The sequence below is a fragment of the Lycorma delicatula genome, chromosome 10 (genome assembly GCF_047948215.1).
Source record: "Lycorma delicatula isolate Av1 chromosome 10, ASM4794821v1, whole genome shotgun sequence".
Taxonomy (NCBI): Eukaryota; Metazoa; Arthropoda; class Insecta; order Hemiptera; family Fulgoridae; genus Lycorma; species Lycorma delicatula.
In genome coordinates this window covers 118,814,329-118,829,317 of record NC_134464.1, presented here as the reverse complement: position 1 = coordinate 118,829,317, position 14,989 = coordinate 118,814,329, and the positions used below count along the sequence as shown (strand labels likewise).

At 31.1% G+C, this 14,989-nt stretch overlaps 1 protein-coding gene across 4 annotated transcripts in view; it reads right to left on the bottom strand.

The window, feature by feature from the left end:
* Nucleotides 1–14,989, bottom strand: part of LOC142331271 (uncharacterized) — a 66,811-nt gene that overhangs the window by 26,499 nt on the left and 25,323 nt on the right. For 3 of the 4 annotated variants that reach the window (XM_075377045.1, XM_075377046.1, XM_075377048.1), the window contains exons 2-3: nt 9,236–9,482; nt 1,322–1,442 (exon numbers count right to left, since the gene is read on the bottom strand). The exons of the other annotated variant lie outside the window; for it this stretch is intronic. In XM_075377045.1, coding sequence (XP_075233160.1) covers nt 1,322–1,442; nt 9,236–9,416 — 302 coding nt within the window. In that variant the 5' untranslated portion in view covers nt 9,417–9,482. The remainder of the gene's footprint in view (nt 1–1,321; nt 1,443–9,235; nt 9,483–14,989) is intronic. 4 annotated transcript variants of the gene reach the window in all.

Genomic DNA, 14,989 nt, shown 5'->3' with positions numbered 1-14,989 from the left:
TTTCTTCTCAGGGACTCTGATCGTCCAAGTTTTACTTCCATATAAAGTGACACTCCAAACATATACTTTCAAAAATCTTTTCCTGACATTTAAATTAATTTTTGATGTAAACAAATTATATTTCTGACTGAAGGCTTGTTTCGCCTGTGGTATTCGGCATTTTATATCGCTCCTGCTTCATCCATCTTTAGTAATTCTACTTCCCAATTAACAAAATTCTTCTACCTCCATAATCTTTTCTCTTCCTATTTTCACCTTTAGTGATCCATATTCATTGTTTCTACTACATTTCATTACTTTCGTTTTGTTCTTGTTTATTTTCACGCGGTAGTTCTTGCGTAAAACTTCCTCCATGCCGTTCATTGTTTCTTCTAAATCCTTCTTACTCTCATCTAGAATTACTATATCATTAGCAAATTATAGCATCTTTATCTTTTCATCTTGTACTGTTACTCCGGATCTTAATTGTTCTTTAACATCATTAACTGCTAGTTCCATGTAAAGATTAAAAAGTAACGGGAATAGGGAAAATCCTTGTCGGATTCCCTCTTTTGTTACGACTTCTTTCTTATGTTCTTCAATTATTACTATTGTTGCTTGCATATACAATGAATCATTCTAAATTTCAGATTTCTAAGTTGTTACAATCATTTGATTTGATTAAATCAGTTACAATTTTAATTAAAACAAAACTTCGATGCGCCCTATGTCTTGGTTTCCCTTATCCTTTCGGGAGTCGGCCCAACGACTTCATTTAAGCGTTTGTTCATAAAATACTCACAAAAAAAAATTCTAAGGCAGCTACTCAAATTACTTTACAAAACAACTACATTTTCGCTTCTCCTTCATACAACTTTAATTTAAATAAAGCCAAACTTAACTTTTTCTTTATATTAAACTATATCCTCATGGCCGAAAACATCTTTGCCTAGAATGATACCTTCATACTTATAACTATTACTACTATAAAAAAATCAACCCCAAAATCTCTCAGATTTCTTAGATATCAACTCTAATGACAAATTCAGGACTTTTACTAAAATTCAGATACTCAAAAACCGCTGAATTGCAATTTGTACTTTGAAAAATCATTGGATAATTTTCTTAAATTGTATTAATTTTTAATTATTTAATAATAAAATAATATATTTTTTTAATTTATTAAATACCAAGTAATTAGAATACTAAAAAATTAGTACGTAACTAAAGAAGTACAAGCGCCACACAGACATACAACATTTGTACACAATTTTTTACTTTTCTTTATTTAATTTTACTTTTTTCTTTTTAATTATTTGATTATCAGTTAATTATATTATACCTGCTTTTCTCTGTTATTGATGGATTAATTTTCTCCGCCATAATCCAACATCTTCCCAATATTATAGATGTATATATTTGTAGGAAAAATACACCAAACACTAAAGGTATTCCTAGCCATCCTGTAAATATGAAATTAGTAAATCACGTTAGATATTAATCGACAATGTTAATACATTAGTAATATCTTTACAATAGTCTCTAATCTATGAAATTTAAACATTTTTAAAAATAATTTTAACTATCATATTTTTTTATGATAGATTTTTTTGTTAAATTATCAACTTCGAAATTTAAAAATGTACCGGTTTATTTATTAATAATTTAATTTTCTCTTTGTTATTTTTTAATTTAATTTTTCTTAGTTATCATCTTTTCATTTCTCTTGTTTGAAATTACACGTATTTTGTTCTAATAAGCAACATCATTTTTCATTATCATTAAATAAACATCATTTCATCATCATTAAATAAGTAACATAATTTTTTTTTTTGTAACGTCAACATCTTGACGAGAATATCGTTTGTTCACATGAGGCGTATCCGGAAAATAAATATCGGTTTGTTATTTAAAAAAAAATATTTATATGTATATACATAATTTTCCACAGAATAATTTTATTATTACATGGAAGAGCACACCTTAAACTGTTTTTCTACACAATTTGCGCCATTATCAAGACATATTCTTGTTTTGTAACCATTTCTCCCTCAGAGAACGTCGCTGCCAATGAAGATAACCACTGTTATTAAACATTTTTCATGTCAGCATAGGGGTACAGCTTTCTGGGAGAAATTAAAGATTGTTCTTACACATAAAATATATTTTAACTTAAGTATGGCCTACATTTTACTTAACAAACATAATCTACTTATAAAAATCAGACCGTACGAAAATTGTCCTTGCGTTTGAATATCCGTAGGCATACGATGATAAAATAAGTCGCTAATATTTAATTCATGTATCCAAATTAATTATTTGACATGACAAAAATCAGTTTTGCTTCTTATTCTTTCGAATAAAGAATATATTATTTACATTTTTTCATAAAATCATAATCTAGATAGCCGACTATGGCTATGGACCATAAGTTTGCGGTCTGTTGTAATATAAAGTTAAACGTTCGGAACTGAAAAATTTACCAACTCACACTTGGTCGGCATCATTGTCATAGCGCTGAATAGTAAGGGAACTCTTAAAATGGAAAAACAAGCGGTTGTCCTTGGCGCTCAAAAAGTGATCATTTTCATCTTCGTATCGGGTAAGAAAACGATGAGAAAAGTCTAATCGCTTGGTTTTTGGAAATCTCCATCAACATTTTCGACATCCAATGGAAATAGAGCTTGTGATAGCCTACATTTTGTTACGATTTCATGCAAAATTGTTAGTGAAATTTCAGGGAACTCATTAACATAACGCAGAAATTATATAATTATGTTTTATGATTTATATATTTTATTAATTCTATAGTTTAAATTATATTTTTTTTTTACATATGTTTCCTGAATTATTTTTTTTTAATTTTCTTTTTCTTTTATATATCATTTATATTTTAATTTGAAATGTAATTTATCTATTAAATTACCATTACATCCATTCGATGTAGCAAAGTATTTAATATTATTTAATTTTATAGTATTATGTTTAAGATATTTGTTTGCTCTTTAAATTAATGAATTGAAAGTGGCTATTTTTTGATTCCACGGATGAAAGGAATTACAGTGTATTATTACATCTTGTTGGGTTAGTTTCCAATAATTGTTTACGTCCAATTTATTATTATTGAAGATTTTATTAAAATTGTTATATCTAAACAATCAATGCGATTGTTTCATTTCTTGGTTCATAGTGAAATTAATGTTTTCATACAATTTTTATAATACTATTAATCTGGAAAAATTACACATATATAACAAAAATAGTAACAATTTAATAAATGAACAGATTAGATTCGAAGGTGACATTTTACATAAGCAAATAATAAAAAAACAATTATTAAGTTGGTTAAACTGATTTCACAATCTACAGAATTCATAAAAATTGTGATACTCTTACAAAACGGACGTAATTATTTTAATTTAAGTTTAACGTTTACAAAATTTATCTATGACGATCAGTTGTTATGTCTCTAATTTTATCATGTGAATTTTACATTTTTTATATATTTTAATTTTAAATTATTATAAATTCTTCCTGACGATGGCAGAATAGCCGTAAAAGTCTGAGGAAATCAAATAATGCATTGGTAAGCTGTTTTTAATGTTATATTTGTAAGACATATTTATTTTTCTGAGTTATCCTCTAAATATTACATCGATAAAAACAGTTATTATTATTATTATTATCTACTCATGGCCCAGGTGCAGAAGTCAGTCCATCGGGATATTACCGAGATGAAGAAAGGAGAAGCCAGAGAGAGCTTGCTGCGCAGAATACTATGCAGATCTGACAGACAAGATAGGAAGAGGAGTCTCGGGATGGACGGTGAGGTGGACTATTTTCTGACTCAAAAGCTGACGGGATGTAGTTTCTTCCAGTCGAATCTCCATAAAATGGGGAACATGTCGGACCCAAGCTGTGTTTTTTGTATCTCCCCGAAAGATGATGCCCTCCACACATTCTTTGAATACGTGGAGTTCAGATTGAAGTTCCGTTGAGGTAGCATCAGGTAGCCTGACACCGGACAATATTTTCGGCTGGGAAGCCGAGACGATTGGGTGAAGGTCTCGACATACACATTGGGTGAAGATCTCGTCTTCCGTCTGAAACAGAGAATGTTGGACACTGTCGCCTAAGGGAGACAAGGAGAAGCCCCATGAAGGGCTGAAGGGTTAAATAGCGCCATCCTGAAGTAATACGAAAGCGGTTTCGGGGTTGTATCTGGAGAAACGGAGGTGATTTAGTGGGTAGGCCGAACTGTTGGAGAGTCTAAAACACCGGAGGATAAGTCTCCGGTGAATGCATAAAGCATTTACCCATCCTTTAAAAAAATTATTATTAAACAAACGTGGCTGTACTTTTAATAGCGTTTGACGAAAGCCAACGACTAATGGGAGAATGGGAGAATGTGGCGCGCATGCTCAGAGGGAAATGGTACTTATTTTCCGGGTATGCCTCATATGCAGGCGCGCATGCGTAATAATTTTTGTATTACTTAAAACTTCTGATGTCAACTATGCTTTTCTTCGCTCTTAAGTAATGTTTTTTCTTTAGTACGTTACTCGCATTTCATATAATTATTATTTTTAGATGTTAAGTTGGATTTTAACCATTTTTTTCTAATCAAAGTTTTGCTGCATGATTCATCCAAGAAAATGTTAGGGCATTACCTTTTTTAGGAAATTTAAAATATGAATTTTTTTTTTTTGTCTTCAGTCATTTGACTGGTTTGATGCAGCTCTCCAAGATTCCCTATCTAGTGCTAGTCGTTTCATTTCAGTATACCCTCTACATCCTACATCCCCAACAATTTGTTTTACATACTCCAAACGTGGCCTGCCTACACAATTTTTCCCTTCTACCTGTCCTTCCAATATTAAAGCGACTATTCCAGGATGCCTTAGTATGTGGCCTATAAGTCTGTCTCTTCTTTTAACTATATTTTTCCAAATGCTTCTTTCTTCATCTATTTGCCGCAATACCTCTTCATTTGTCACTTTATCCACCCATCTGATTTTTAACATTCTCCTATAGCACCACATTTCAAAAGCTTCTAATCTTTTCTTCTCAGATACTCCGATTGTCCAAGTTTCACTTCCATATAAAGCGACACTCCAAACATACACTTTCAAAAATCTTTTCCTGACATTTAAATTAATTTTTGATGTAAACAAATTATATTTCTTACTGAAGGCTCGTTTAGCTTGTGCTATTCGGCATTTTATATCGCTCCTGCTTCGTCCATCTTTAGTAATTTTACTTCCCAAATAACAAAATTCTTCTACCTCCATAATCTTTTCTCCTCCTATTTTCACATTCAGCGGTCCATCTTTGTTATTTCTACTACATTTCATTACTTTTGTTTTGTTCTTGTTTATTTTCATGCGATAGTTCTTGCGTAGGACTTCATCTATGCCGTTCATTGTTTCTTCTAAATCCTTTTTACTCTCGGCTAGAATTACTATATCATCAGCAAATCGTAGCATCTTTATCTTTTCACCTTGTACTGTTACTCCGAATCTAAATTGTTCTTTAACATCATTAACTGCTAGTTCCATGTAAAGATTAAAAAGTAACGGAGATAGGGAACATCCTTGTCGGACTCCCTTTCTTATTAGGGCTTCTTTCTTATGTTCTTCAATTGTTATTGTTGCTGTTTGGTTCCTGTACATGTTAGCAATTGTTCTTCTATCTCTGTATTTGAACCCTAATTTTTTTAAAATGCTGAACATTTTATTCCAGTCTACGTTATCGAAAGCCTTTTCTAGGTCTATAAACGCCAAGTATGTTGGTTTGTTTTTCTTTAATCTTCCTTCTACTATTAATCTGAGGCCTAAAATTGCTTCCCTTGTCCCTATACTTTTCCTGAAACCAAATTGGTCTTCTCCTAACACTTCTTCCACTCTCCTCTCAATTCTTCTGTATAAAATTCTAGTTAAGATTTTTGATGCATGACTAGTTAAACTAATTGTTCTGTATTCTTCACATTTATCTGCCCCTGCTTTCTTTGGTATCATAACTATAACACTTTTTTGAAGTCTGATGGAAATTCCCCATTTTCATAAATATTACACACCAGTTTGTATAATCTATCAATCGCTTCCTTACCTGCACTGTGCAGTAATTCTACAGGTATTCCGTCTATTCCAGGAGCCTTTCTGCCATTTAAATCTTTTAATGCTCTCTTAAATTCAGATCTCAGTATTGTTTCTCCCATTTCATCCTCCTCAACTTCCTCTTCTTCCTCTATAACACCATTTTCTAATTCATTTCCTCCGTATAACTCTTCAATATATTCCACCCATCTATCGACTTTACCTTTCGTATTATATATTGGTGTACCATCTTTGTTTAACACATTATTAGATTTTAACTTATGTACCCCAAAATTTTCCTTAACTTTCCTGTATGCTCCGTCTATTTTACCAATGTTCATTTCTCTTTCCACTTCTGAACACTTTTCTTTAATCCACTCTTCTTTCACCAGTTTGCACTTCCTGTTTATAGCATTTCTTAATTTCCGATAGTTCCTTTTACTTTCTTCATCACTAGCATTCTTATATTTTCTACGTTCATCCATCAGCTGCAATATATCGTCTGAAACCCAAGGTTTTCTACCGGTTCTCTTTATTCCGCCTAAGTTTGCTTCTGCTGATTTAAGAATTTCCTTTTTAACATTCTCCCATTCTTCTTCTACATTTTCTACCTTATCTTTTTTACTCAGACCTCTTGCGATGTCCTCCTCAAAAATTTTCTTTACCTCCTCTTCCTCAAGCTTCTCTAAATTCCACCGATTCATCTGACACCTTTTCTTCAGGTTTTTAAACCCCAATCTACATTTCATTATCACCAAATTATGGTCGCTATCAATGTCTGCTCCAGGGTAAGTTTTGCAGTCAACGAGTTGATTTCTAAATCTTTGCTTAACCATGATATAATCTATCTGATACCTTCCAATATCGCCTGGCTTTTTCCAAGTGTATATTCTTCTATTATGATTTTTAAATTGGGTGTTGGTCACCAGAAAATTAAAAAATATGAATTATCAAATGAAAATCAAACATAACATTTCTATAATATATAAACTAAACTGCTGCAACTGTGAAATTTTCTATAATTAACAAACAGGAAAAAAATCAAGCAAAGATAAAAATATAATGAACACATAAAAGCCTTCCACGGCAAACATAGAAACAGATCACAAATCCATCAACATTAACAATTCTATATACTACTACTATATACCGCATTTACAATTCTGATAAACAAATGATCATATCTTAATACAAATAATTATGAACTGTACAAGTATGTAATAACAATGCGCTAAATGAACAGAGATACAAGGTTCAGAGATCTGTTACAATTATCAGATGATAATTGGTAAGAGCATGATTTTCTAACAAAAAAACTGCTGACTACGACATCAATTGATATGAATATGGAAATCAACAGCATTAATCATTGAAGATGGTTGCAACAAAGACTGAAAGCATGCATTTCAGTCACTGCTGTAACAGTACAATGTGATTTAAAAATATGATTTTATCCAATTTGATTCAATTTCTCATTAGAAATTAATATATTTTGTGTAATTAATTAATAAGAATAAATAAGCCAGAAATTGTAATGCAACAAAATATGGATTTACATACAGTGGAAACCTTTGTGATTAAAAAATTTAATTATTCTTTCTTTAACTAAAAATAAAATTAAAAAGTAATTATTAAATTCAATTAGAGAGTAAAATAGTTCACCACATAAATTTATAGCACTTTTATGAGAACGTGGTATGGAAATTTTGAAGCGTTTGAAACTTATTAAGGCTGACATTTAAGGTTTGCATTCACGGATGGAGTTATGAAAGGGATTATCCTGCCGAATGGCCTGGCTGAGGCTACGTCAGAGGCTTGCCCCGAAGTACGGGATGGTAGGTGTGGCTATTCGACCAGGAATCAAATGTATTGGTGGTCTCCCGAGGTCACTAACAACAGACGGGAGTGCCAACGAGCAATAAGAGCGTGGCAGAGGAGGCGGTGAAGAGACGATGCTGATGTTGCTAGGATATATTATCTGAACCAAAAAAGGCTACTCAAGAAACGAATTGAGAATGCGAAAAGAGCAAAGCGGGCTGACAAGCGGACACAAATTGACGGCAATCCTTAGGGCAACGGATATAGGATTGTTCGTAAGAGATCTGGTAGAGCGCCACCCTTACTGAGTCGCTGCCGGAAGCTGACAGTATCTCGAGCCCTTTTCCCCATTGGCGAGGACTTCTCCCGAGAAAAAGTTATTGCTGATGCGATCCCATTTTTATCCTATATGAGCTGAGTCTCGTTTGCGAAAAGCTAAGGCCGAGAAATGGGCCGGGGCCAGATGGAATTCCGGCCGAGGTGATAAAGATGGCTGTTGATGCTGCTCCGCTTACAGTGCTCGGTGCATGAGTGGGTGCTGCAGGAGTAGAAATGGGACACACCTCTTGCCGAAAACGCCTGCTCGCGGTTACAACGTCCCTTCGGTTTATAGGCCGCTTTGCCTTCTCAATGCATATGGAATTTATTCGACGCTATGCTAATAAGAGTAAGAAGACTACAAGAGAAGATCGATGCGCACGGTGGATTGTCAGACCATCAATATGGATTTCGACGGGGGCAGTTGCTCTGACCAGAGTCACCGCGTTGGTAAAGGAGGCGGTTCGTGGCATCAGACACTCAAGAAGATTCACCAATTATTGTGTTTCTGGATGTCAGGAACGCTTTCAATAGTACAAAATGGCCATCCATCCTGTATTGAGCCCGCATTCAATTATTCATCATGAAAAACAAATCCGAGGTTGGATTTGAAACAGCTTGGAATTCAACTGTTTTAGACATTGTTAAGATTCTACTCTATAACATTAAGAACCTGTTTTAAAATCTTAGGCTGTGTAGAAGATTGTACATGGAATGTTTACAAACTGTTTACTCCAATTAACAAAGTTCAATTGAAGTAAATTTTTGAGTTGTATAAAACTGCTCTGTTTTTTAACTCTTAAAAAATAGTTATTTCGCATCCAAAAGAAAAAAAGACCTATTCTAATACTAACCTATTATGCATATGGAAACTTATGTCATAACTTTAGTCTTAATAGTAGGTTTAAAAAAATATATAAAATATTAAAAAACTTAAAATTATTAAGATAAAAAATTAAAGCAAAATCTTTACACAGGTATTTAAAAAATAAAGATTTAAATTACAGAAAATATTATCATGTTACCACAATCAATGATGGATCGCGGCATAGTTACAACAGGAAAGACTCCAAATAAATCAACAATGCATAATGTAGCAAAAAATAATGATAATCCTTGGGTAGCTTTATCATTTGCTTTTCCATCTTCCTCTGTGAAATCATTTTTATTTCCTAATAACGGTTTATATTCATCGTTTTCTTCCATTATAAACTAGACTTATTTTATTTCTTCTTTTATTTTAATTATATCATGAAATGTTTTTGATGATTACTGTAAACATATGATAAAATATATATAAATTCTAGGTTTTTGTATTAAAAAAAAAAAAATTATCATATTTTTCATTTGAGTGAGGCTGCACATTTTACAATGCTATGTATAAATTAAAAACTCACTTCTTAAAGATTTCATAATAACCCAAAAGTTATCTACAGTACTAACTAATTTGTATATTGATAGCTTATAAAATAACAAGCATTGAACTTACATATCTAAAACAATAACAGAAACATGTCAAACCATAAAATATTTGTAATCTTTGTAAAATATAATGGAGTTCTGATCCAGTGTGGATCTCAACTCCAAATTTTCTTACACAGATTATAAAAGGAGTTCCTAAAAGGATGAAACCTAAACTTTGAAAATGTATATTTCAGTTATTTTTTCATAAAATAAGAAAAATAATATCACAGATTCATTTACTTTTAAATAGATGACGAAAGTGTTTTCAAATACCACTTTTGTGTGCACGTGAGTGAGTGACACACACACACACAGAGAGAGAGAAAAAGAGAGAGAGAGAGAGAGAGAGAGAGAGAGAGAGAGAGAGAGAGAGAGAGAGAGAGAGAGAGTGAGATTGTTTGTGGAAAGTATGTAGATTATCACTGCTTCAAGTGCTTAGCTATTATCACCAGATCTCGTTATTAAAATAAAAATAATCCAGCATCCTTTTTCATTGACAAAATTTCAAAACCAACAACAGTTTTGCAAATGTCTTTTGTTGTCTGGTTTTTATTATTCATGAAAAATCCAGGAAGTACGTAATTAAAATTTTTTTTAATCATACAATCACTAGCTGTCTACAATATTCTTTGAGGGATTCTAAGAGGGATTCTAATTCTAAGAGGGATTCTGGATGAACAAACTTAATGCTGTTTTACATGTTCAAGAGTTATAGTGGATATCATAATTTTTAGAGAAAGAAAATCTAAATAGTGTCACTTGCATTACATATAATTTACATATATCTCTATCATAAGAAAAGTTCAGACATGTAATTAAACTTATAAATGAATATACCCATTCTATCAAGAAAAATACATTGTGACTATAAAATACATTTGACTCTGCTTAGGATGGAAAATGAAAAGAATAATACATTCAAAAATATTAACAAACAAAAGAACAAAAAAAAGTTCAATGTAAAAAAAATGTATGCTTTGTTTAGTATGACAAAAACAAAACATTAATATGCTGAGCACAAACACAAATCAACAAACACCATACCTAACAGAATACAGAATGAAAGAACACTGTGCTACCTCCATCAAAATAATAAAATACTCAGAAAATTCTCTATACAGTTCATTTTATTTTACTTTTAACAACTGTATTTTTAATGAAATTATAATATTGAAAAAAATAAAAATAGAATTTAATAACCATTTTTGTATGGTTTTGTATAATTCAGTTATAAAACAAAAATGTTTTCCAATTTTTTTATAACTGATTGGTTGTTTGAAGGATTACTTAACTTTAAAAAGTTTGCATAACTTAAGATCAAAAAAATAATTTTTTTAATCTTTTTGATTTAAGGTGTTCTGCATTATTACCTTCTGACCAGCTCAATAATAGATCTAACTACTCCACCCCATAAAATAATTACTGCAGATTTATTTAAGCAAAGAAAGCAACTTTGCTTATGTATTAAGAAAAGTTAAAAATTATTATTTACTAAGTAAAGCTAGTTTTATAAATCTTTTCTGATAATTTCTTGTAATCTGATTTCAGTCTCTCAAATCGTGTGCAAATGTTTTTACTTTCAGTTACATTGTAGTAAATAGATATTTATTAAAGGATCTTTACAAACATATATTCAATTTAAAGACTTTTATAAAGTATTATTAAATTAAGTATTGTAACTGTGTAAGTACACTGTGATACCTCTCTCTCACTCATGTCCTTTAAAAAATCTGTTCTGTGAAAAGCAGTTTATCTTCATTCCTTCCATTGAATTAATGAAGGTAAACTGCTGGGTTGCTGCGGAGGGTTGCTTGCGTTGTACTGAGCTCTATGAAGTTATTAATGTAAATAAAAAATACAATATAAATGAATAGCTTCCTTCAAATAAATCAAAGTCAAAATCAAAAAGAAAATAATGTAATTAAAATAATTAATTAGCAAAATTCAATAGAATTAAAGGTAATAAATTAAATTGATTTGTTTACTTTTACAAGTCGTTGGAATATTACATAAAAAAATGTAATATAGATTGATAAAAGTCAATAGCAGTTGTTTACTTTTAATCATAAGATTGAAAAATATGTTAACATTAAATTAATTTTGTCTACACTATTTGAAAAGTCATTGTTCTTGATTAATAAGACAACCTAATGAGATTATTATCAATAAAATAAAATTTATAAACATTTACAGATTAATAATATTTATTAAAATTTCAGATAAACAAAAGTTATAAAAAACTGTTAAAATAATCTCTTAGTATGAAGGTACTGCCACAAGAGGTCGAAGTTTAACAAATATATACAAAAAAAAACACAGGGTACTGACAAGTTTGAGGTGCGAGGCCAGCAATGGAGGCGTGGATGGTGACAAGACACATGGGGTGCTGAAATAATACCATGAGATAAACCCAGCATCCCATATTGTAGTGGAGGAGGGGGTTTTAGTGGGTAGGCTTGCAGTGTTGAGTCCCACACTACTATGGGATATGAGACCACATGGTGCCAATTAAAAGTTTCCCCTCCTAACAAAAAAAAAATCCCTTTCGGCATTCTGGAATGCGAAGGTATATTGCACCATTGCTAAGTAGAAAATAAAAAAGATTTCCACCTTAAAATTAAGAAAAACTTCAAATTTACGCAATATGACAGTGATTGCATGGGAAAAAAAGTTGCACATGTTTGGCATACGACAAGCCCCATCTTCTTACAATTCCAGCAAAATTTTGTCATCCTTTATCATAACAGTTGGTCATATCAAAAATTGTTTCAGACAAAGGTTTTAGACAATGTTTAGAGAATTAATGACCACTTTAAACAGATTTAATAATGTGCCTATAAGGAAGTATGATGTTTTTTGTCTTCGAAACCCCATTTTTTACACCCCTTGGGCCAATGGTTGGCGATATCAAAAAACTTTACTTAGATCAGTTTTAGGCCCGTATCCAAAGAATAGTATGAACTTTAAACGAATTCGATATTTTACTTAATAAGAAAGTTATAGTAATATTTTGTTTTTTCGAAAAAGCTCGCCCACCCACTTTTCTACTTCCATGGACCGATTTTACCAATTAACAAACTCGAACAAGATTTTGATTCGTTATATTTTATGTATCAGTTTGAAAGTGATTGGCGCAAAATTACGGCAGTTATCGTGTCCACAAGAATATATATATTTATATAAACGTATTTATACGTATACGTTTATAAAAATGTACATATAAACTTTTGGGTACTAACGTATTAACGCCACCGCAGCTACAGCTTTATTTAAAAACAAAGTAGTCAATCGGATTTCGGTGGAAAATGAACAGCCTCTTTATTAATTTTAATAAATGGTTATTTATATTTATTTATTTTATAAATATAATTTAACCAAATTTAACCTACGCTCGCTAACTTTGACTAATTAACACCGTAATGTTTTGAGTATTTATTTAATAAATTCAGTAATTATTGCAATTATTTATTATTTAAATAATCAAAACACTCCTGTTTATTAGTCAACATTAGCGAGCGAAGCGAGCGTAGGTTAAGTTTGGTTAAATTATATTTATAAAATAAATAAATATAAATAACCATTTATTAAAATTAATAAATAGACCGTTTTGAATCTATGTTAAACTCTATACCGGCCCATTTTCCACCGAAATCCGATTGACTTCTTTGTTTTTAAATAAAGCTATAGCTGCGGTGGCGTTAATACGTAAGTACCAACTATTGAACTGTCGATTGTTTCGGGATCTGGGGTTGTAAAACGCGAAGATATGTGGAAATTTTACGGAAGTCGAATCATGGTACCCGTTACAATAGGTAGCTTTCTTATGAAATCTACCTAAAACATTAGATTGCCCAAAAATATAATGAAACAAACTATTTTGTAATTTGGTTTTTTTACCATTTACAACCCCTTAAAATTGGATAATTCATTCGGTTTGAAAAATAAATATTTTACATAAAAATGAAAAAAATAATTTATTTTTAATTATTAAAGATCTTTTACTGATTTTTAATAAAAATCCATTTAAAACCACGACTTCGTTTGTATTAAACATCGGACCTTCAATTATTAAATATCACGTCATTGTTTTCAAGTCATTTAAATATAAAGTGCTGCGTAGATATTAAAGTGTAAGCTGTTCTATCCTATTCGTATTGGATTATAATGTAATGTTAAATATAAACTTATTTTCATATTATAATTTTCATATTTTTTTCTGGTTAGGCTCCAGAACTATCCTAAGGTATTAGAGGATGAATGAGAATGATATGTAAGAATGTAAATGAAGTGTAGTCTTGTACAGCCTCAGGTCGACGATTCCTGAGATGTGTGGTTAATTGAATCCCAACAAGCAATGAACACTGGTATCCACTTCTAGTATTGAAATCCGTAAAAAGGTTATTCTTGTCTTTGCTAGGATTTGAACCTTAGAAATCTACGTCGAAATCAGCTGATTTGCGATGACGAGTTAACCACTAGACCAACTCGGTGGGCTTACCAATTAAGCCTGCTACTCTTCAAGATCTGTGAAATCGAATTGTTACAGTAGAAAATTCAATAACCAGGGACCAGTTACCAATAAAAATAATTGGGATCAATTAAAATAATTAATTGTTGTTTATAAATTTTGATTTTTACATCCTAGTACGAAGTAAAAGCAAGTATTGTCATCGCGAAAAATTTCGGTTTTCAGATTTCAACGGAAATTTCCATTTGACAATCCCTGAATTCATTTTGACTATTTTCAGCGTGACGTCTGTACGTATGTATCTCGCATAACTCAAAAACGATTAGACATAGAATGTTGAAATTTTGGATTTAGGACTGTTGTAACTTATAATTGTGCACCTTCCCTTTTCATTACAATCCACTTGACCAAAAGTGTCAAAAAAAAACCAAAATCCAAACATTTAGATTTTGGAGTTTTTTTTAACTGTAGTAATAAGCCCTCATTGAGAGCTTTGCAGCTATATATAATAAGTGGAACTTATTTACGTAGGTTCCAGAGTTATAACTAAATAAAACTTTAATTAATGAAATATTTGGCTCTTACAAGGGGAAAGTACATCGGTTCGAATCAGACTTCCTTTCCTTTTTTTTTTTTTTTAAATGAAAAGTACATAAAATTTTATTTCATTAATAACTTCTGATTTTTTTATTGTTATTATTGAATTATTATTTATTTAAAAATTCTTTTACAATCAGAAGTTAATAATTATTAATAAATCAATATATTTAAATTAAAAAAAAAAGTTGAAACAAAAAGATTTCACTGGTGCTAAGGAGGGGATAAAAAAGATTTCCACCTTAAAGTT